This window comes from Pseudorasbora parva, chromosome 16 (assembly GCF_024679245.1).
Source record: "Pseudorasbora parva isolate DD20220531a chromosome 16, ASM2467924v1, whole genome shotgun sequence".
Taxonomy (NCBI): Eukaryota; Metazoa; Chordata; class Actinopteri; order Cypriniformes; family Gobionidae; genus Pseudorasbora; species Pseudorasbora parva.
The window spans coordinates 7,217,588-7,242,459 of record NC_090187.1 but is presented as its reverse complement, the minus strand read 5'-3'; the positions used below and the strand labels follow the sequence as shown (position 1 = coordinate 7,242,459).

Here is a 24,872-nt window from a genome sequence, read left to right as displayed (position 1 = left end):
TATTGTTGTCATACAAGACGTAGAATCTGTCATTCTGAAGTACAGTATCCACACCGGTGCAATGAATAAATGAATGACAGCCACACATACTCCTCAAAACATTCATCCGCACTGTTGAGCCGAGCCAATGTAAAACACCAGTGTAAAGATAATTCCACAAAGAACTACAATTGCAGGTTTCAAACATGGCGACAAAGAAGCAGAACTTGCGGGACTGCCGCTTAAATGACATCATCATCAGTTAGATGTCGACTTAACTTTCATTATATAATTGTAAACTTACTTTATATAAATGTAAATATCTATCTATCTATCTATCTATCTATCTATCTATCTATCTATCTATCTATCTATCTATCTGTCTGTCTGTCTGTCTGTCTGTCTGTCTGTCTGTCTGTCTGTCTGTCTGTCTGTCTGTCTGTCTGTCTGTCTGCCTGTCTGCCTGTTTATCTATGGCTTATACACATTCAGGCTTTTAAACAAGGAATTTGTCTTGAGAAAGGCTTTTTATTTAGTTATTTGAATGCATTTTAATTTTAATTCATAATAATTTTACCTCCTTATACTTTTAAGCTTGAACAGTTTTTCCCACCGCTAGGGCACAGTTTCAATGTAGTGAACACTCACACTTAATGAAAAGAGCGCTGAAGCAATTGTTACCCAGCAACCAAAGTAAATAGTGTGAGGAGATGTTTGTTCTTCTCAACGAAATTCTCTGAACTTACACATATCTGAACAGGTAACAGTCAGATGGGATCAGTCAGAAAGTCATGTCCCTCAACCTGCTCAATAATGAAGAATGCAGTGTCACCTCCAGACACTCTATAGCCCTCTCTGCCTCAGAGAATGAAAGAAACCATGCGAGGCACACCAGGGTAGTGCAAGGCACTAATAAATTATTTAAAGTAACTGAGATGAAGTACTCTGTCAGTTACCTAAGTCCCAATAGTCTCTATATTGGAAGGTTCTGGTTTAGATGGGACAGAAGAGAAATGCCTGTTGTCTGTAGGTCTGCTTTCAGCATTTCCTGAACTTTGCGGCACCATGGGGATCACACGAATCTTTCCCCTGCTCTGTTGCTTCCTCTTGGTCTTTGTACACGGTAAGGAGCAGCGATGATGGAGGATAATATCTGTTTTTGGTTTGTATGTCAAGAACGCTTTTGAAACAAAGCAAGTAGAGAGAGTGCCTGTGTTTTAGGTATAGAGTCATAAATAGAGAAATGCTTAACTGGGTTATGTTTATTTCTCTCAGTTATTAATGCTACATCATTAACTACAATCTTTCTTATTATTTTACTAATAAGAGAGTTCTACTAAGAAATATACAGATTCATTATAAATGTAAATAATGCACAATATATGACTATTTATAAAGTAAAAAAAGAAAATCATGTTTTTTGTTAAGACTGGACATTATATTAAGATTAATACAGTAGTTGCTATGATCATGTTATCGGTATCTTTCACCGTTTTCTTCCCCACCAGAATTCACATCTTCACTGGATTTTGTCCTCCGCATATTAGCTTAATAAAGTCTGAACCTAGTCGTCGGATAATCAGTCGTATTTTTCAACTCCAGAATTTTAACTTCATTGTTAATTAGAATAGTAAACTATTCTTACTGCATGCACCACAATATACTTTTAGCTTGAAATGAAATGCTGCATGAACTCAAACAATCCCCTTGGTTCCTGGATGCTTCCTGAACTTTGAAAAAGTACTAGTATTTTCTGCAAAAATACTACATAGTGTGCATTTAAAAGGTGATTTATAGAGGCTTTTTTTCTTCATGTGGGTGTGCAAAACAAAGTGGCACACAACTTCAGGAAAGTTATGTGTATATGATTTCTGTAATTTAACATATAACTTTAATTTAACATATAACTTTAATTTAGACTGTGTTTGTGTGTGCTTAGGTCTAGATATCCCTGACCCTGATGAAATCGAGTACATCAGACAGCAGGTGGAGGCGACAGTAAACAGCACTGTGCACCTTTATTGTGGATCTGATGTGCCCACACTGTTCATCTGGGTCTTCACCAGGCCCGGCACAGAGAGAAATGAGCCTCTGGCCTACAACTACGGACAGGGGACCAAACTCCTGGCCTTAGCCAGCACCCTGGGAGAGATTTCCCTGCTCACCAACACAACCACTCTGGTCATTGAGGGGATCTCAGATGAGGCCGAGGGGGTCTACACCTGCCAGGCCCTATACGATATGGATGAACCGACTAAAGTTACGTTTTATTACACCCAGCTCCATCTGCAGGGTGAGGAAGAGAGATCCAGGGGGTCAGGGTCCCTGCCCCCAGACAGTGATTGAGGGCAGTTTATTTAACAAGAACAGTAGATTGTAACTAATCCCAGTTTTTTTGAATGAGTGATTCATAGTGGACAGTATATTTGTGACAGCATGCTATACATGTGTTAAGGTAATTCACTGCAAATCACTTCTTAGAGGCAACTCCCTAAAACTGACATATTCACATTTAAATGCATTAAATGAGTTTTAAATGCAAATAAAATGCTGTTCGTTACTGTGTTAATCTCAACCAAAACATTTTTTATTTCTACTAAACTAAAATTCAAGGCTTAAAGGGTTAGTTCACCCAAAAATGAAATTGATGTTATTAATGACTCACCCTAATGTCGTTCCACACCCGTAAGACCTCCGTTCATCTTCAGAACACAGTTTAAGATATTTTATATTTAGTCCGAGAGCGTATCTCAGTGTAGGCACACTATACTGTCCATGTCCAGAAAGGGAATAAAAACATCATCAAAGTAGTCCATATGAGACACCAGTTAGTTAGTAAGAATCTCTTGAAGCATCGAAAATACATTTTGGTCCAAAAATAACAAAAACTACGACTATATTCAGCATTGTCTTCTCTTTCGTATTTGTATTCAATCCTCAAATAAAGATTCAAACGGTTCTGATTCAGTGAATTGATCAATGATTCAGCCCAGGATTGAAAACAAACGTGGATGAGAAGACTGAATAAAGTCGTATTTTTTTTGTTATTTTTGGACCAAAATGTATTTTCGATGCTTAAAGAGATTCCAATTAACTAACTGATGTCACATATGGACTACTTTGATGATGTTTTTATCCCCTTTCTGGACATGGATAGTAAAGTGTGCATACAATTGCATACACTCTCTGACTAAATATAAAATATCTTAAACTGTGTTCCGTTTGAACAAAAATACAGACTTTATTCAATGATTTCTTCTCTTCTGTGTCAGTCACACTGTTCACATGCCCCTTTTCATAAGATGTAATATAAATCTCTGGTGTCCCCAGAATGTGTCTGTGAAGTCTCAGCTCAAAATACCACTCAGATCATTTATTATAGCTTGTCAAATTTGCCCCTATTTGGGTGTGAGCAAAAACACTGCGTTTTTGTGTGTGTCCCTTTAAATACAAATGAGTTGCAGCTCCCCGCCCCCCTTCCAGCGGCTCTTTTACATCAGCTTCAGATACAGTGTCTACAGCAAAACAAATCTCCCTCAGCCAAAATGTCAGAAATAACCAGTTGTGGAGTGCAGCCTTACATGTTTGAACTGGAGTCGGAGACAGATGAGAGACTCAGGAAGGCTGCAACTTTTGGGCTGCACCTGAACGTGGTGGACACATTATGTAGTGTTAGTTGTTGTGGAGTTACATTGATTCAACTCATCGACTAGCATGCACCGTTATGTTAAACTACCAATTGTTGTATAAGTGCTCGTGTGGGAATGTAAAAAATTCTGTCACCTGACTATATAAGGCATAATAAATGTGTGTTTATGAATTCTGCAGACGGTTAGCATTTTCGGGATAAAACTAACGACATAGCTCTAGTCTAGAGACTGGTAACTTTAATCATATTAGCCGTATAGCATTCAAAAAAGCTCATTCAGAAAGGAAATTTGCAAACATTTACAAAATATGAAGTGCCATCCTTACTTGTTCTGGATTTGAAGTTAGAGCATGAAGCGTTGGATTTGACCCATCAGAATCCTTCTTCGGCACATTTCCTTAAAAAAACGTTATTCATTCACGGTGTCTTCAGTGGCTCCGATGCCAGTCTATGGAGATTCATATTTTCATTGGTACATCCAACAACAGAACATTCATAATGTTTTTTGCCACAGACATTGTAATGATCTAACTACCTGATGCAGTAAACAAAAATGGCAGTCTCTGTGCTTCTCAGTCAGGGGTGTGTCTATGCTAAAAGGGCAGATCATCAACAGTCATGGGCGGGGTTTCCCTACTCTTTCATGAGAGTGTGAGAGATTGATAATGATTGATGGGGATTGTAAAATAAAAAATAAAATTAAAAGTACTGGGTGGATTTGTACCATTATAGGTTGGTTGTTTGCACACACTGTGGATACACATATGTGTTCAGAGTCAGACACCTTATAAACGTGAATTTTGCATAATTTGAATTAACCCTTTTAAACCCACATCCAACGGACTCCACCACATATACAGCTGTCATCCAAGTTTCCATCATTCCATCCGAGGTGCCAATAACACAGTCATATCTGTCTGTGAATATTTGTGTAGCTAAATATTTTGTTTGTAGGACACCAGGAAAATAACTATCCCTTAGTGTGGGAAATAAACAGCTTTTGGCCTTGAGTTATGAACACATAAACCACCATGTCTGGGCTTCCATGCTGCAATAGATCAGTCAGAAAACCAGAAGGACCGATATAAATATTGGTCGCATAACTCAGTTATTTTTATGATGGGGAATTCAGCCTTGGCAATTGCTATACTAAAGCAATGGGATTGCACCACATTTGTAGCACATCCAAAATGATATGTCTACAAATTATAAACAACAAATTTGTTCTTCAATATTTTTGCTACCTCTGATTTCACTCACCATATTGATGGATGTGATATTGCCATACTGTAGATGTTGCCGAATCAACAAACATATAGTCCTAAATCTATTGAAAAACTGCAACCCTAACCTTAACCCACAATCAAATGATAAGGCTTAGATAGTTTACCTAAAAATAATAATTATATTATCAATCACTCATTGTCATGTAATTCCAAACTCTTTCAAAATATCTGGTTAGGCAAATTCAGTACAGTGGCAGTACACTGTAATTCACTTTGCCATTTAATAAAAGCACCCAAGTTTGTCAGCGAAAAAGTACTAAAGACTCACTGGTCATTTTGCAAGTACTCTTATGAGTAAAGAAAGAAGTAAAATCAGCAAAGAAGAATGCAAAATGACACTAAACAATTATACTGGTAGACATGCTACTCTTTCTCCCACCTCACAAAGTAAGAAAAAACAATAGAATTGACTTTCAAACAGTGTCAGTCGGGACCGGAAAATGTTGTGACGGTTCACTGAGGTAACGGCTGGTCCTGTCAGCGTGTATAAGTGATTTGTCATCATTGATCTAAAAAGGAGCAGGAGAACAGACACGTGGAATGCAGATCTGACCTCAGAAACGACAGTAAGCTTGTAAATTAACTTTACGGCACCGCTATCCCTTCCACACAACAGAAATATAGCAATAGCCATACATAATTTAAGCCTCGTATGAAATAAAAACCCAATCATCAGCTGACCTGGTAAGTCATGCATACATTTCCTGTTGGCCGTGGTTATCATGGTCAAGAAAATGGTAGTTTATTTGTACAACACTGATTATGGGGCTGACATTTGCCTAAAATAATAGAGGGCTGGGGCAGGGCCAGAGTCCCAGAGTCTTTGTGCGGTTTTGTAACCTCTCATGGATAAACGGCTTGGAAGCTTGGAAGTCACATCAGGCCACTCTCAGAACAAGAGACAAGAAAAGAGAAAGAAACACAGCCTTATTCATGAGTGTTACATTCATTCAGGGTGTGCCAAAGTGACAGGCGAAGAATGGTGGGCGGAGGAGGGGGTTGGAGAGGGCGCTAACAGGTCCACTCAGAAACTGGGGGAGGAATTTTTGGGGTGGACAATGGACACATTTGTTCCCATGGTGCCCTTAATAAGGGTCCTGAGTGCAGTGCAGGAGGCAAAAGGACAGGGTGGAGGCAGGGTAAGTAAAGAGCGCCTTCAGACAGAAGCAGATCTTTATCAGGAGCTCCTCAAACTTATCTTCATCTCATCAAATGACCCGAGACCTTGGTCAACATCCCCACTCGTCTTTCTCTCTCTGTCACAGTCACCCTATTATTCCACAGTGTCCTTTTCCCATCCATTGTTTCTGGACTCTTTCTAAGTAGAACAGGGATGGGCAACTTCAGTGCCACAGTCCTGCAGAGACAGGTGTTTTTTTTATTTAAAAGATGGAACAAAACTCTGCAGGACAGTGGTCGTCCAGGACCACAGTTGCCTATCCCTGCAGGAGAGTATTAAAGGAAGCTAAAGACCACAGTCTCTAGTGTCAGTTGCTAGAGCACCTCTTGAGATCAGAGGAGTGACGTGTATATGCACCGCCCTTACTGGCCTACAACAGTTACACTAGCACTGTTGTCTCACAGCAAGAAGGTTCATGGTTTAGTCCCAGCTGAGTCAGGAGGCCTTTGCCTCCAGGCACTCTGGGTTTTCTCTCACAATCCAAAAACATGGAACACAGATGAATTAGAGATGCTAAATTGCCTGTAGGTATGAATGTATGTGTTTGAGTCTCAAGCCATGTAACGGGGAGGTTGAGGAAAGACCTGTGGTTCTTCTCAATACTCAAAGTGATGGCAGTACTGTGACCCGGAAACCGATCGAACTCAGCCATCTTGAAGGACATCTCAATTATTTAATTGCACCACGAGGAGGCGAGAAACAAGGACTTCTTCTCAATACTCAAATTGATGCTTCCTCGTTTCCTCTCTCCTTCCTTGGAAACCGATCAGTCATCTTGAAGGACATCTCAGTTCTCTAATTGAACCACGAGGAGGTGAGGAATGAAGTGCGAGGAAGCTTCCTTCACAGATGTATTCCCCCTTCCCTTGTACCCTAAGGGGGTGGAGCTAAGGTACGCAGAAATGAAACAAGGAAGCACAAATTAGAAATTCGAAGCACCCCTGGTGACCTACTCTGAAAAAAATCATCACCAAGAAATTCATGGATAATATCTTGTATATAATCGCTCATGGAATCATCAGTTGGATATGACTGAAATGGTTAATGAATTACTTGGTTTTAGAATCACCAGTTCTGAGGCCACATTTGCACATTTGGCAAACACTTTTATCCAAAGCGATTTACATTGCATTCAGTTCTTGAATTCCCTGGGAATTGAATCCATGAGCTTGGTGTTGCTAGCATCCTCCTCTACTATTTGTGCTACAGGAATGACTTCATGGCTCAAGCTACATAGGAACCCACTCTAAAAGTCTTCTTCATCCTATTAAAGCAAATTCACAGGTCGAAATTCACAGGTCACATCAAGGATACGCTTCGATATCATTGTGTGTCTGATATGACTCAGATCTCTGGGCCTACCTTTGCCTGTTGTTTAGATCTTGACTTTGGTTTTCCAGCTGAAGCCCAGTGGAGCGGAATGGATATTTTAATGTCCAGACACTTTAAGCTCAGCCAGAATTCAAGAAACCACCTTGAAGTGGCCTGGATTGTGCGTTAAACGGTTTGCCACAAACAGCAAGACCTCTTGTCTTTCCTCCATCTACATTTTTCTTTCCAACCTAAAATGACAGATGGAAGCTTCTTGGTGTCAGAGGATTTGTGGGGAATTACCAGCAGTTCTGAATGGCAGTGTTGGCACTATAATGGAAGAAACTAAAAGCCGCCAGCTCAGTTAAACACTCTAATCAGCCTACTTCAACTTAGCTTAGGCTAAATCATCCAGAAGTTCAACATCTCAGTTATAGGTTGCTACCTCGCTGCCCTATCAGACGATGACTTTGCAGGCAGCATTTGCACACAGACAGACTTTTGAGGTAGGTTTAATAAGGGTTAAACAACGTATTAATGATCTATATCAAAATAGAAAAAGTTTTGGTGATAACTAAGTAAATAATTAGCTAATATATAGTAAATTCTCTCTAGAAATGACATCAAAAGTGAAAACGTCGGTCAAAAACGTGCATTTATACCAAGGGCGTAGGTTTGGTGTCAGCTTTGGTGGGGACATCCCACCAGGTTTGCCCAGATTATATCGTCTATTATGTATTACTGAGTATGGAAATGCACCATAGTTTGGGAATGAACGATTATTAATTTATGAGGCTTTTCAGCCCAATCCAGTACCATAATAATAATAAAAGACAAAATACTCTTTAATTGTCAAGTTCATAAATGATTTTCAAAACTGGAAAAAAAACACAACATGTTTTTTTTTTTGGAAAAAAAACACAACATGCACTCAAAATTACTTATTTTCAATATAAAAAATGATTGTGGACTGGATTTTTTTTTTTACCTCTTATCACATTATTGAGCATGTCAAAGATTAGTAACAACTTTAGATTTGATGCATTGTTAGTTTTTGTACAGGATCAGTTTTTGTTTCTCCCTCATTTACTGTTCGTGGCTGTTTTTGCCCCATTGACTTCCATTATAACCACATTTTTTGATTTTAAAGCCATAATGCTATATAATCATGCACAATCACTTTTTATATTGAAAATAAGTTATTTTGTTTGTAAGTTTTTTTTCCAAACCATTTTTGAAAATAATTTATGAACTTGACAATTAAAGAGTATTTTGTCTTTTATTATTATTATGGTACTGGATTGGGCTGAAAAGCCTCATACATTAATAATCGATTTTTTGAATCAGTTTTTGAAAATAATTTATGAACTTGGCATTTAAAGAGTGATAGTAGTGATAAGAGTGACAATTAATCAAGTACAACAGCTCAACAATAAACATGGAATCAAGTATGCAAACTTGCAACAGAACACATTTTATATTATTTTACATTTGATTATTTTATTTATTTCTAAAGAACTCTTTAATAGCCTATATTGGTGCACTTTAAAGGGATGGCTCACCCAAGAATAAAAATCCTGTCATCATTTACTCGCCCTCATGATGTTCCAAACCTGTATGAGTTTATTTGTTCTGCTGAACACAAAAGAAGATTTTAAAGGAAGTTTGTAACCAGGCTGCTTTGGGGGCACCACTTACTTCCATGGTAGGAATTCAACATAACAAAGAAATTTATACAGGTTTAAAAAGGAAATCGACAGATTTTTCATTTTTGGGTGCACTGTCTCTTTAAGCAGTCATTTTGAACCAGTAACCACTTTACTGAAAAAAATGTTCTGAAATTCAAACATTAAATTAAATTTTCTTTATTAATTTACTATTATGACTATATTATTATGCAATTATTTGTCACATTTTTATCTAAATATTTTTTAAATGTCAAACTTTATATGACAGGATTATTAATTATTAATATAGCCTATAGCTAAATTATACATTAATAACATTAATTAGGCTATAATCTATTAATTAACCGGTCTAATGTCTAGAAAAATAAGTCTGCCAAGCTTTGATAATGTATGGAATATTATATTAATATATTATCCATTAAATGGCCTACCTAGAAGCACGGATGTGTCCGTCATCGCTGCTGCTTTCAGTCAGACACTGAAATGCTTCTCTGCAAAGGCTGCAGTTTGTCTTAGGTTCATCATAAGTTACTGGACAGACTCACTGATACCTTTGTTTCTATTCAGCCCTATATCTGGAAATCCTCTTGCGTTTAAACGGTGGACGCGAGCTCGACATGTTTTTAAAAAAGCGCGCAAGTTTACAGCGCATGTTCTCGAGACTCCGTCGCTATGGCAGCAGCAAAGCTGCTAAAACCCAATCTTGTGTATCCGTATTGGTTTGATACGGCGGGACGCGTCATTTTGCTTGTAAATACGGGAAGATACGGAATCGATCCATATAGCAGCACGAAGGAGTTTGCTAAAATATTGGTGGGGACAATTTTGCCATCTTAAAATATTGATTGGGACTAGTACCTAGCGTCCCCCCCTAAACCTACGCCCATGATTTATACACAAACTGACCACCAACTGCAACTTTCAGACACCATCTTTATTTTTAGCCCAACTGTCACAGAATGGAATCACATGATTGTGAGATATCAAAGGTAGCAAGGATACATCAATGCTTCCTTAAAAAATCTAACAGATGAAGGTCAGGAGACAGGAAGTTAAGCTAACTTTGGATTTGGACGGGCCTTGACGCCTTCCTACCTTATAACGCATCCTCCAAAAGCAGCCTTTTTCAGTTTTCAGACACAGCCATATCAAGGCTTAGCCCACCGAAATTTGGTTACATACCATCATTCTTTTTTCTGCATTTTAGAGCATTTAGCTTATTTCCGGGTTACAATAGGATAAGCAACGATTTATTAATAACATCAGATTAAGCAATGAAATGTCATGAAAACCGTTTCAACAGTAATGAGTGTGAGTTGTGGGTGCAGTCGCTCTTTTTGATCAGTGATTCTTTTTTAAAAACTTGGATCAGAACATTTTTGAAATATTCCGAACACAAATATGCGAACACAACCGCTCAGTCAGAAAGAAACCTCACTACTGTGATGAATCATTCAAATGTCTGCATTAAAGGTGGGGTAAGTCTTATTTCAAAACCGTTTTAGAAAAAGGACTCGGGCCGAGTGGAATAACAAACTTGTAGCCAATCAGCAGGTAAGGGGCGTGTCTACTATTGATGGTGAGAAGAGCGCTTGCTTTCGATCTGTGCACGTCATTATTCAAAACACACGAGTCACACCTGACGGACATTAGCCGAGAACTAGCCTAATATATGCTGCTTGACTATGCTCGTGTGTCATGTTCACTTGTTTGTCCATTTGCGATCGTATTGTGTCTCACTTCAGCGATGATAAAGACCCGATCATTTCCACACCGTATGGAGCATCTAAATCTCCTCACCGTGTGCTTCAAGCATCAGCTCACACAATGTCTCCGACAACTAAGATACTATACTCCTAATACATGTTTGCTTACTCTTTTCATGATCTATATAACCCTTATCCAGTCATGATTGTAATATGTCGTTAGTTGGACTGTCGGCTCGTGCTATAGAGTTGTTCACGAGAACAGTTTGTGATTTTGTGATCGCTATCTCTAATCTTGTCATAATTGTAATATGTCGTTAGCTGGACTGTGTGCTTGTGTAGCCTATATTGAGTTGTTCATGAGAACGGTTTATGTGTGTTTTTGTGATTGCTGTAACTCTTCTTTTCATAATTGTAATATGTTCGTTAGTTGGACTGTCTTGCTCGTGTACTATCGAGCTGTTCACAAGAACGGTTTGTGTTTTTCTGATAGAAGGGATGACTTTTTCATTGAATATTCGACCTGAATTAGATACACAGAGATTCTGCCATAGCCGTTGATGCCTCTGGGTTACGTATGTGTGGGGTGGAGCTATCAAAATAGGGGCGAGACCCTTTTGGGGGTAGGGGCGTGTTTGTTTTGGTGATTTGAAATACCAACAACGGTTACCAGATAGCACTTACCCCACCTTTAAAATGTAGGTACATTTCTATAAACATTAACTTTTACTTGTTTAGCAATATCTTCTCCAAACTGTTGCTTTGTCAGGACAACAGCAAAAAACTGACCATAAAACAGATCATTTGTGCTAATTCCTGCTATACTGCCCCTTGTGGAAATAGTGAAAAAATGAACATAATTCAACTGCATAATATAATTTTGCATTAATACACAAAAAGTGCAAACTAAGTAAGTTGATGTACTTTATAGCAACAACCCAAACTGATTTGTTTGCATTTTATGAGTCAGTTTTAATATTAGCTGTAGATGGAGAGGTTTATATGGCAGAGAAATCTGTGGCTTGCACAGCAAAACAAATCAAATCTTCAAACTGCTGCATTGGCATCTCCATGTATTAGGACACACACTAATGCCTACGATCTCATTAAATTCTGAGTGTTTGCATTTTACTTTATGTGATTTTCAAGTAAAGGTGTAGCCTGGAGTCACTGTGTGTTTAGGGTATCCACATAAAGGGGATATATGATACATTTTTATCATCAAGGTTGTTCCCCGAGGGATTTTTAACATTTAAGAAATAAGTGTCTATGTCCAAGTTCCTCATCACTTAACCTTTTAACAAATAGCCGTCCTTGATATGCATGATGGTCATGCATTTTACATCTAACTGATGCAAAAAGTTCATTTTTGAAACTTTGTTTCAGTAAATGGATGAGGGTGGATGTTTGGGATCTGAATGTTACGGTATGTTTCATAGTAAATCAAGCTCTTGTATCTTGAAAAAGAAAAATGATGAAAAAACACTTCTTAATCCAGCCATCCATTAGTGCCTGCCTGAAATCAGCTGTTAAAAGACCGCAAAACATGACAATGCACCATCCACCCTTTGGCAGTCTGCTCATTCAGACAGTCAACTCGAGTACAAACCACATCTGAAGCTGAAATAAGGAGACCGCAGTGAAGAACTCCACGAAGCAACCAAACAAAAACACTCACGTGATGTTAACACGACCAGTGCCCTTCAGTGCATCCTGGGAGGGTCAAAGGTCATTCAAGCACTCTTGTGTTTGTTTGTGGTTAACAAAGCGACGTGGATAGGTGTGGCTGGGAGGCTGTGGGGATTGCCTCCGGCAAACTTCAAAGAGCTGTTGCAATTGCCAGGTATTTGAGTAGATATTTCTGATATCAGGTTCAGGCTGCCTTATCGATCATAGTAAGAGCGTTAAAATTTTATGCTTGCATGGAACTTTTCTAGGCTCCAATTAGGGCCTCGCGATTAATGGCAATGAATCGGAATCGCGCTTAAATCGATTTGGTGATTATTTTGAATGCGCACCTTGTCAGAGAAGCACAGCTCTGTGATCAGTAGTAAACGCTGCTCCATCTTGAAAGCACTGTGAGTTTGAGTCGCTTATAACGTGCATTTAAAAAAGCAAAAGATCTTTTCAAATATGAGAAGCATTTACGAATCCCCTTGTCCAATATAAGAGAACATAGAATTTGTTTTCAGTCCAAACTCACTTCGTCACGACAGTTGAGCATCCATCTGTGAGATGATGTGGCTTCTTACATAGAATAAGACATTGTGATAAAGGCTACGGCGATTAGAATTGAAGTATAAATATTCTTTATTATCATGAAAATACCTAAGAGAGCTTGAAGAACTTTAAATCATGTATTGTCGTAGTTGTGTGTTTATTAGTCATGTTTAATTTAAATGTTTCATTCTTCTGTTTACTCAGCTACAGCAATGCCCATATGGATTTCCTGGAACGACCGCTATCTACTTCCGCGAGGCATATCCTGAGTTTCCTCACGAGAGTGCCCTCTGGCTTTCAGATGAAGCAGCATTTACTACTGACCACAGACTTTGCCAAATGTTGTGCGGTTTCATTTCGATCAATCATGCAGCCCTTCCAATTGTACATATCCATATGTGCTTTAGGGGTGCAGTTGAGGGGCCGTACGAATCTGTTAATATTCGTCCATGTTCGGTAATGTGAAAGCCTTGTAGCATTAAAATATTAGAGAAGGATATGGATAGACATAATACTTAATCTTCTCTTTATATTATAACAAAACTTTACACATACAATGGCTAAACTCCACACTGTGTGGAACAAACCAAAAAATATAAAGTCAATAAACAAAAAAAAGTTCAAGCTCATCAAAAAAAAGCATAAATAATATAAAAGACAAACTTTTTTTCTTACAACAGATACATTCATATGAAATAATATTTTACTACTACAAAAAATAAATAAGTCATCTAAAGAGTTTTTGCTTTTACTTTTAAAAGTCCTCCCACAAACGGGATCGTTTCAGCCTTTGAGTTTTCCGCCATGCTTGCATAAAAGTCTCTTCATTCTTTCTTTTCATTCTATTCCTCTCCATCTTACTTTCCTTCGTCAGTCTGCTCCAGCTCTGTAAGCAGTCAGTTTGGTGTCCACTTCAAGTCACACAATGTCTCTGACCATTCCATCACTGGCCATTGCCTTTTTTAAAATGTGTCAATGTTCCCAATTTCTCTCGTGCTGTTTAGAGTGTGTGAGAAGCGTTTTCTGCTTTAAGTGTGTTCAGATCTCCTGCACTGTAGGCTGGATGAGATCTCCAGTCAAGCTTCCAGTAGAGATCCAAGCTGTTTTTTCCTTACAGTCCAGATCAGGCAGTCCCAGCCGTTCCCAACACACCACAGGACCCTCGGAGTCTTCACGTTGCATGGGCTGAACTCCTGTTACACACACAGATCGAGAAATTTTATGCACCAACTCCGGTATGCAGCAGTCTAGTCAGGTAAAATAATATTGCATGATGGGTAATTTATAGTTTGCCAATGCAGTAATTTCCTGAACAGCGAGAGGAAACACTGACTTTCCTCATTCAGAGGGAATCAGAGAGCTCTTTATAGTGCTGAAACTCTCTCACCTCTCTGCTGCTCGAGGGTGGACTTTGTTTCCACAGGCAGACAAGGGGAATTCTGGGAAAGGGGTGGAGTCTTGCCCTCCTCCACCTCCACCACTGAATCTCTCTCTTGGGAGCTGTTGAGCTGTGGGCTGTCACGTCCATGGCAGCGAGACAAAACAGGGTTGAGGGGCATCATTTCCAGCCCGTCAGGTTGGCGCGCTGCCACGCGGTGCATTAGGGGGAGAGTGCCGCCCGAGAAAGTGCCATTGGTTTTCGTGTAACACCTGTCCATGAAACAAGCACAAGACATAAATGATGGACACTGCGCTGCAAACTTTGGAAACTAAGCATTTTCCAGATATTCCCATTAAAACAAAGGTATAAAAGTATGCCCTCTTGCCAGTAATTTCATTTATGAAGCATTGCTGCTCAAATCTTGCATGGACATATTTTTTTTGGGAAAAAGCACTTTGAAAGTAGTGCATATTAAAATGAAAATTACTCTATGATTTATGCCCCCTCAAGTCATCCTAGGTGTGTATATGACTTTCTTCTTCTGATGAACACGGTCGGAGTCATATTAATAAATATCCTGATGTTTCCAAGCTTTATAATGAAAGTGAATGGGGCTCACGAGTTTGAAGCTCAAAAAAGTGCATCTATCTATCATAAACATACTCCATACAGCTTCGCGGTGGGGTGGGGTGGGGGCAAGGGGCTTGTGACGCGAATCAATCGAGTTTTGTAAGGAAAATATCGGAAACTGACGCGACATATAACTAGAACGTAGTGTAAGCTTTTTCAATCAATCTTACAATTTCTGCGCAAGACTTACACTTTCTTTTTCAGTTGAATACGGAAGGCGGTTAGCCAGATTTAAGATAAAGATTTAAATATGGGTGTTTTTCTTACAAAACTTGATTGATTCGCTTCAGAAGGCCTTTATTAACCTCCTGGAGCTATGTGGAGTAGGTTTATGAAGGATGAATGTACTTTTTTAAGCATTAAACGCAATATTTTTCTTACGAAACTCGATTGATGAGCTTCACATGCTCCTTAAATGAAAATGACGTTTCCTTGACAAACTAGAAGAAATAAAATGTTTCATTTTAAGTAACAGACTGGTGTCAAACCTGGTGCGACACATGATATTAAAATTCAGGCTGATATCATTATTTATTATTGTAAGTTAATTATTCTCATGTTATGACCAATAACCAAAAAATTAGCAATATTAAAATTCTATAATATTTTGTGTAAATAAATTAAAGCAAAAAAACAAAAAAACAAAAATCAATTATTTAAAATCATAAAGTTAAGTACATTTGAAAATGTAGGCATTACAATATTATAATACACAATATGAAAAATGTATGTGCATTTTACAGTGTTACAAAGATTACATTATACAAGTATGTTATACAAGTCTTTTAAAGATTAAGTATGATGACGGCAAAGGTACTTAATTTACTTCATGCATACCTAATTTTATTATTATTATTTCAAAGGTGCTTTTTTGAAGTTTGACAGCTCTTGACACAATATAATTTGTTGTATGGAAAAGAGCAGCATGAGCATTCATCAACATTTCTCCTTTTATGTTTGAAGCAAGAAAGTCATACATGTGGGGTAAGAGGATATGTAAATGAGAGCATTTTCATTTTTTTATGAATTTCATCTGCAGAACAGCTTGAGCATGTGCACCAGCTGAAACAAGCATCTCTGCTATGTTCAAACTGATCGCATCTGAGATCACAGATTTATTTCCGCGACTCTCTACGCTGCCTGACCAGACTCAACAGCCTGTGTCTCGGTGTGTTTGCGCATGCTGATAAGACAGAGAGGCTTCAACGCCAGGGGTGGTAAGTAATCAAGTAAAAATACTTTGATACTTTACTTAAGTATTTTTTTCGAGGATCTGTACTTTACTTGAGTATATTTTATTTGCATCTACTTTTACTCTTACTCCACTACAATATTAAAGGCAAAGTTTACTTTTTACTCCAATACATTTCCCCACGCCCGCTCCAAGTATTAAGTATTTATTACACTTGATTTCCAAACCGGTCTGGTCGGTCATGGATGATCCAGTCAGGTATAGACTTGGAAAAGCTGACAAGTCAGGTTTGCCACACTAACGTTAGCTCAGTGTTTCCCCAACTTTTTTATTTTGCGGCACACTATTTACTATGAAAACATCGGTAACATTTTACAATACAGGTGCACTATTATAATTCATGCCTAACTAATGCACAGATAATCATGAGTTAATGTATTACTAATGAAGAACTAAACCATTTATTAATGATTACTGCATCAGCAACTAATGAACATTCTCTATGATTAATAGATTAAGTAATATATGAATTGCTATTAATTAAATATGACATCATTAATTCCCTAATAACATATTACATTAACTAATAATGTAAATTCATGTATTCAAAGCCATGCATTCCGACTCTCAGTTGTCTGTTTAATTAATCATTAATCATAGCAATTGGCAAAATTATAGTATGACTTTACTTGTTGAGGCACATGACTATTAACTAATTGTTACGTGATATGTCATTGTGGTTATGGCTTTTGAATTAATTTTGAATTAGTTAATAGTATCTTGCTCCTCATCTGTTTTATGGAGCTAATGTTATAGAACATATCTATTTTAAGTTTAACCCCTATACTGCGTTAAGGTGCTTCATTGTCTCCTATTAATAGCAAATCTAACAAATTCTTAATTGCAGTATCTAATCTTATCATTTGTTCAATTAAAGCATTGCATATCAGTCCCAAAAGATTTGATCTGCTTAATTATTGATATTTACAGTTAATTTGAATATTTACTTTTTACTTTCGGTACTTGAGTACGTTTTAAATCTGATACTTTTGTACTTTTACTCAAGTGATGTTTGAATGGAGGACTTTCTACTTTTACTGGAGTATTTTTTTATTTAGGTATATATACTTTCACTCGAGTATAACTTTTGAGTACTTTTACCACCTCTGTTCAACGCACACATACTTCCACATAAACACATAAACAAACAATACCTGAGAGTATAAATACACATGCAGATAACTGAATGCTCACTCGAGAAGTAATCGGGGATATAAAGTGTACACAGATGCGCACAGTTAGTTAGTGCTCTGATATCAGCTCCATTCAGAAGGATTTCCCTCTGCTCCCCCGCTGGCCGCGGCTAAATAAACAATCCACTCATTAAGACTGCAGCAAGGGTGCGTTCAGTGTAAACTGTTACTGCCGGACACACTAGAGTACACAAACAAGCCTCGTCGAGAAGAGTTGCCATGCGTGTATGTGTGTGTGTATGTGTTTAGCGCAGAACAGAATAAGCTCAGGTCAGGGGTGAAATGAGAACCAGATGGAGCAGATGATTGGTTTGCTGACTAGAGGCGCGCTGAGCAAAACATAATTCTGCCGGCATGTAAACACCAAACATTAACAAGCTACTGGGCTTGACTTTTTTCAAGTATTACATTTCCCTCTCTCTCACCTGTTGTTGTTGCAGAAGTTTTGACAGCTCATGCAGTCCGGCGAGTCGTTCTGGGGCAGAGCCGTGTATATCCCCCCTCCCTGCCACAACAAACAAAAAATATAACAAAAGCCATATTTCACCTCTCATTTATCAAACACTACACTCAGGCCCAGCGCCAGAGGGGCTTGGCCCGCTCCATTGACAACTCTGGACTGAGGGAGACGAACTTGAAACTAGCGTGTAAGAGTTCTCACTCAAAAAACTTCTGCCTGCTGCTTCTGATTGCTTTTAGAGAGAAGAGCTGCTCATAACTGCTGGTATAGGATAATTTTTCTTCATAATAATAGCATATTAGCAAAAAATTGCGCGTATCTGTGTTTGCTCTCTGGAGACATCAAAATATTCTGTTTACAATGTCTTTTGGCAGTCATTGTTGATTTCTTGAACGCAATGGCCAATCACAGGTGTTTGAGTTAGACTCCACTTTTTGTCCAGTGGTGAGTTCTGCACGCTCGCGGATCCTCTCTAAAGTGGAGACATTATGTAAATAAGAGATTCATTGTGTAGTCAGCTTCACTGATTAATATTGTGAGATCGTGATAAATGAAAGGGAGCGCTCGTTGCTCGCTGCCAGGTGATATATAATTAATATTAATATATTACGAATTTGAATAAAACTTTTGTTTTCCATGCTTGATAAGCAGCCACGTATAGGCTTCGATACATAGGCCCATCCGCATATAAATGCAGGATTCATTTCACTCTCGAAATTTCGACGACTGACAGTGATGGCAAAGGACAAGACAAAAATACCTTCACTCATTTCAGAAGCACCCTGTGATTTGATTCCGGAACCAGGCCTGGTCCAAATGCAGGATTTTACTGAATTATGTGAGGTGACTGTTATTTATTATATGTATTGGCTGCCATGCCAAATCACACACACATAGAGAATGCTTGATTTTCTGTTTAAATTAACAGTGGTTTTGTTCAAGTAGTAATAACAAAATTGTACATAACTTTAATAACAAAACGTTTATCTACAGCGTTTATGCTGGGATGTGTAGGTTGTTGTAAGCGACACGTAACTTAAATCCATTTCATGGAAAACTATAACATCTATTAACTATTATTAATAATTGAGTACCAATAATAATCATCATATTAGCATGATTACTGGGCCACAAAACCAGTCATAATTCACATGGGTATATTTGTGACAACAGCCAACAATATATTGTATGGGTCAAAATTACCTTTAAATCTTTCTTTTATGTGAAAAATCATTAAGATATTAGGATATTAAGATAAGTAAAGATAATATTTTATTGTAAATATATATACAAATTATTATTAGTAGTAATATCCATTAAGGACTTAATTTGGACAACTATAAAAATGATTTTTTTCAAAATTGATATAAGAATAATATGAAAATAATATTTACATTTTTGCAGGTTTTCAAACAGTTGTATCTCGGTCAAATATTGCCCTATTCTAACTTACCATGCATCACCTAAAAGCTTATTTATTCAGCTTTCATATATATATATAAATACCGTTATGAATGATTTTGTGGTCCAGGGTCACATATTATTGTTTTTAATGTATTGTACTGAGAAGGAGAAAACACTTTCAATCGTATGTGTCCAATCCAACATTTACTCACATTATGAAGGTGATGAGGGTGTGGGTGATCGTACTCCATGGTGTTGTGGGGCAGAGAGGCGTCATGTGCGTGGGGATGCCCAGGAGGGTAGAGGGCTCCTGATCCGTTCAGCAAAGCTAGGCCATTGGGCAATTTGTGGTGGAGGTGATGGCAGGCCTGGGGCATCATGGGAGCGGTGTGTCCACAGCCCGTGTGCATGCTTCCATTCACATGGCTGGAGCCAGTCAGTGTGGAATATTCCAGAACATGACCGTTCATCTCCGCAGACTGATACAGGTAACTTGGAGGGTCGTACTCTACAGAAAATAGTTTTACGTTAGTACATTTTTAAAGGGTAGTTGACATGTGATCTACAGAAAATACAGAGATTCTTCTGTAATTATTATGCACTACCATTCAAAAGATTTTTTAAAGGAATTTAATATGATAGAATTGTAATCAGCAAAGATGCATTAATTAATCAAAAGTTAAAGACATGTATAATATTGTACAATATTTCTATTTTAAAGGCATCATGAACTGGCTTTTTATTTTTTTTATACTGTTGTCTGAGGTCAACTAATGACGTTTGTGTGGTTTTTACATTCAAAAACATCATAACTAATAAGTAATAGGCTATTTTCTACACTGGTTTTGAGGCTCTTTTCTGAATGTTGGGTTTTGATGGGCGTGAGACACTGGGACAGCTAGGATTGGATAAGATTTGCATATTTAATAAGCTTCAGCTCCCCTTTCAGTTCACTTCACAAGAGGGAGGAATTGATTTGAAAGTGGCAACCGGAATGAATCTCTCGATCACAGGGCTTGTAAACGTCTTTATTAAACAAACACATTGATTTATTTCTCTTCCACCCGCGATTGATTGGAATAATATTTTTGTTACTTGGCCCACCCGATCGGTGGATATAAGCGCGAACCCACACACAATCACAGATCAAGAAAGGAACATTATTTCACTATTTGAGATTCACCGGCCTGCCGATGGGCATACGTTTTGATAGCCTGCCTGGAAAACACACAGCCCCGGACTACTATTACATATTTTAAAAAAATCGGGGCTACTGAATTAGACGTGCTCTGGACGTGCTTATTATTCTGTAGAGGTGTGTTTCGCAACACGGTGACGTGAAGATGCAAACACAAACGTTTTCTGGGCCTGGTGTCTATAAAAGCTTTCATTTGACTAACAATGAAGTATTCAGCTCTGAAACTTACAGGATATTCTTATATTACCATGACCTTTTATATATCAAAAGCTCAAGGGAAAATTGATTTTTCAATTCATCACTGCTTCAAATAAATGCTGAACTTTCTATTCATCAGAGAATCCTGGAACAAAGTATCACTGTTTCCACAAAAATATCAAGCAGTACAACTGTTTTCAACATTGATAATAATAAGAAATGTTTTTTGTGTAGTAAATCAGCATTTTAGAATAATTTCTGAAGGATCATGTGACACTGAAGACCGGAGTAATGATGCTGAAAATGTAGCTTTGCTTCACAGGAATAAATTACATTTTGAAATATAATAAAGTAAAAAGAAACAGCTATTTTAAATTGTAATACACATTCACACAACATTACGGTTTTACCTTATTTTTGAGCAAATAAATGCAACCTTGTGAGCATAAGAAACTGCTTTTGCCAAACACATGAAATACTGTCTAGCAGAACTGGAGTGTATGTGATGAAAGTTAGCAGGCCCATTTGTGGCCTATTTCTGGGGGAGGTGTGTCTGTGTTACTACTTATACACACCGCTGTGGCCAGCACTGTTTACTCTGTTACTCAATCTCATTGAGAGAGGAAAAAAAGAGAAAAAGAAAGAAAACTTCAAAGGGCCGGCAGTCGAGGAGAGGCAATGAAAACCAGGCCTGGATCACAAGGTGGATTCTTAGTCAATTTCATAAAGACATTATTGACACAGCATACCCTCTTAACCTTACAGAAATACTACATAAACTAAAACAACACAGCGCTGCTGGTCTCATTACTACATATATAAATATAATAACAGTAGCTGCAAAAGAAATACTTAAGAGTATCGTTCCACTGTAAAAATATACATCATGAGGAAACTAAATATTGTAATGATGTTTGAACGCTACAATTCAATGGTTTTCTTAGTAATCACTAAGTAGACAGTGGCTCCAAAAAGCACACAAAAACTAGGACATAAACAGAAAGCGTGTCACTTACTGTGGAGGCTGTTCTGCTGACGGTTTCTCCACAAGCACATGACGATAAAGACCAGAAGTATGAGCACCATGACGCCCAGAACACAGCCCACGATCAGGTAGAGCAGGCCGCCCGGCTGGATGGGTGTATCTGCGGGGTAAAACCCTGGAGGGGTAATGGGACGCTGGCTGGGCACACCTGGAGGTTGACGGGCTGGAGGGAAAGAAAGAGAATAAAAAGTGAGTTTGAGGGGATGAAACATCTGGATGTCTTTGAAGAGAATTTATCACAAGCTCTACATTTATTGGTTAGCGATTTAGTTTTTAGTTATTTTTTTTACATTTACAGAAAGAAAATGTGCTTGCCCAGGCAAAAGCCAGTCATGATTGTCAAATCTCTGTAGATTTCCCTTCATATGTTACTGTATGCGCATAGTACGCATGAAGTGATTTTTAGCAGCAGCACAGTATGTGTGTACTTCAACTTCTTTTTTAAATAACTGTTTATTACCTATGATTCTGCAGAGATATCGCCACCAATCAGAGTATCATGATTAACACTACGTTTGAAATAGAATACGCCGACATGGTAGCATGCTTGAATACACAGTCTTCAATAAACATTAGGCGAAATGTAGTAGGAGTACGACGAGAATAACGAGAATAACTAAATAACGACTTATATAGGGATGGGCCAATTTCAAAACAATGCTTCGAACCGTTATGAATCAGTGTATCGATTCATGATTCAGATCGATACTTCAGAAGTTTGGCAGTTTGACACGCAATCTAAATCATGATTCGATACGCTGATTCATAACGGTTCGAAGCTTTGTTTTGAAATCGGCCCATCACTATACAAGTTGTTATTTCTTTTTTTTCCACAAAACCTAATTCTCGTCACTTCATAAAATGATTGTAGAATCACTGTAGTGAGATGGGCTTTGTAACAACATCTTTAGTGCCTTTATGGGTCTTGAGAGAAGAAATGACATTGGTGTCAGTGAAGGCCTTTCTGAGCCGTCGGATTTCAACACCAATATCTTCATTTGTGTTCCGAGGATGAACGGAGGTCTTACGATTCTCAAACGACATTCGTATTCGTCTAGAATTTTCATTTTTTTGGCAAACTAACCCTTTAGTACTAATGCTTTAATTTTTAGGATTAGGGGTTTGTTCAAATATTTAACCCAATTATAAGCAATAATAAAGCACCAAAAATACGTACGTGCTGTTATATAACAATGCATCTGTTGTCAGTTTTAAAGTTTGTGCTAACAGCAGGTCTGTTTGCACTCCATGATTTTTATTTGCTCTGGCTGTGAATGACGCTCTGGTTTGATTTCAACAGTGTTGCATTAAGGGCAGTTATCAGTGAATGATGTAAAGCAGACGCAGCACAATGTCTCTCTTTGTCTAGCTACTAATAAAACGATAGCTCGCTTTCCTCTGTCATTACCACAGGGGCTTTATGGGTTCCTGTCTACATGTTAAGTATAGCATTCCTGTGATGGTACTTCAGCCTCTCACCTTTGGTCTCGCAGATCATTACGTTACTATATTCGCTCTCGCCGCCGTCGTTAAAGCACTGCATCTTGATGTCGTAGGACGTCTCAGCTTGGAGTTGACCAATCATATGCCTGAATTTGAAGCCTGGGGGAGGGGGCGGGAAAAGGAAGAGTATATTGAATGAGAAGGGCTTTTCTCAAAGCATGTGTTGTTCTCTCCAAACCACAATTCATTTGCTCAATCTCATTTTTCTCTCTTGCACAGACACACACACACACACACACACACACACACTCTCGCACTCTCATTCTCACAGTGTCCCAGAAGGATTCAGACAGTTGCTTTGCTGCAGACAGGCTCCTTATAAGGCAGCTTAACGTTTGTTCTGGCCTGGCTCCAGTATTCCCACTGAACACACTCAGGGCCCTGTGCACACACACACACATACCGTAGCAGCCACTCGCCGCAGTCTCTCACATACGTATGCTGAGAGCCAGCACTCTAATTACGTTTGTGCCACGATATTTTATTTGTGTTGCTCACTTCTCTTTTTAATACAGTGAAGGCATGCTGTACAGTAAATGACCAGCTGCTGTACTGCATAATGAAAGAGAAAAATACAAAACACACACTTACAGACTCACACATTCATGAAAAAAGCATCACAGGCTGTTTAGTGCAGTTTTTTTCCCCTGCACACACAATATAACAGTGTTCAGTGGCACTAGCAAAAATAACTAACATGACAATAAAATAAAATGTCATCTTGTGCATTATCTTTGATGGCAGTTCACAATATATACAAACACAGCACAGCGAGTGGAGTCTGATTCAGAAACAAATGACTCTAGTGAACAGATTCTGATGAATCAGTCAAAAAGACTCAAAGTTTGAATCAGTGTACCAAATCTAATCACAGCAGTTACATCTGAATGGATAAATCCACAAACACTTCTACAAAAAAAGACTTCTTTTTATTCTTTTCTATGCATTTGGAGTCAACCATGTTGGAATTGACCCTTACATTCTAAAGTATAACAGTTAGAATATATATCACATACACAATTACTAAAAATCAGTACAATTTCAGAGAAAAAAGTCAGGTGTACCATCATCTGAAGGTAAATGCATTTAGATTAATACTGAAATGCCTAATATGCCTATAAACTATAATAATGATACTAATAATTTGTTACATTTATATAGCGCTTTTCTGGGTCCTCAATGCACTTTACATGGGGGGGGTCTCCTTAACCACCACCAATGTGCAGCATCACCTGGATGATGTGACGGCAGCCATATTGTGCCAGAACACCCACCACACACCAGCTAATTGGTGGAGAGGAGACCGAGTGATTAAGGACAATCAGATGATTTGGAGGTCATGATGGACAGAGGCCAATGGGCAAATTTGACCAGGATGCCGGGGTTATACCCCTACTCTTTAGCCGAATGACATCCTGGTATTTTTAATGACCCAAGAGAGTCGAGACCTCAGTTTAACGTCTCATCCAAAGGATGGTGCTCTTTGACAGTACAGTGTCCGCATCACTATACTGGGGCGTTAGGACCCACACAGACTACAGGAAGAGTGCCCAATGCTGGCCTCACTAACACCTCTACCAGCAGCAACC

The 24,872-nt window shown here is 38.3% G+C and overlaps 2 protein-coding genes across 2 annotated transcripts in view; one reads left to right on the top strand and one right to left on the bottom strand.

Moving 5' to 3' along the window:
* The first annotated feature begins 995 nt into the window (after positions 1 to 995).
* On the top strand, positions 996 to 2,325 carry LOC137043775 (V-set and immunoglobulin domain-containing protein 10-like 2). The gene is made up of 2 exons (XM_067420191.1): positions 996 to 1,102; positions 1,919 to 2,325. The coding sequence occupies exons 1-2, from the start codon at positions 1,045 to 1,047 to the stop codon at positions 2,323 to 2,325; spliced, it is 465 nt and encodes a 154-aa protein (XP_067276292.1). The 5' UTR covers positions 996 to 1,044.
* Positions 2,326 to 13,528: 11,203 nt separating this feature from the next.
* Positions 13,529 to 24,872, bottom strand: part of cdon (cell adhesion associated, oncogene regulated) — a 45,902-nt gene continuing 34,558 nt past the window's right edge. The window contains exons 14-19 of the mRNA XM_067419452.1: positions 23,260 to 23,382; positions 21,752 to 21,943; positions 19,552 to 19,847; positions 17,901 to 17,980; positions 14,407 to 14,669; positions 13,529 to 14,212 (exon numbers count right to left, since the gene is read on the bottom strand). Coding sequence (XP_067275553.1) covers positions 14,058 to 14,212; positions 14,407 to 14,669; positions 17,901 to 17,980; positions 19,552 to 19,847; positions 21,752 to 21,943; positions 23,260 to 23,382 — 1,109 coding nt within the window. The 3' untranslated portion in view covers positions 13,529 to 14,057. The remainder of the gene's footprint in view (positions 14,213 to 14,406; positions 14,670 to 17,900; positions 17,981 to 19,551; positions 19,848 to 21,751; positions 21,944 to 23,259; positions 23,383 to 24,872) is intronic.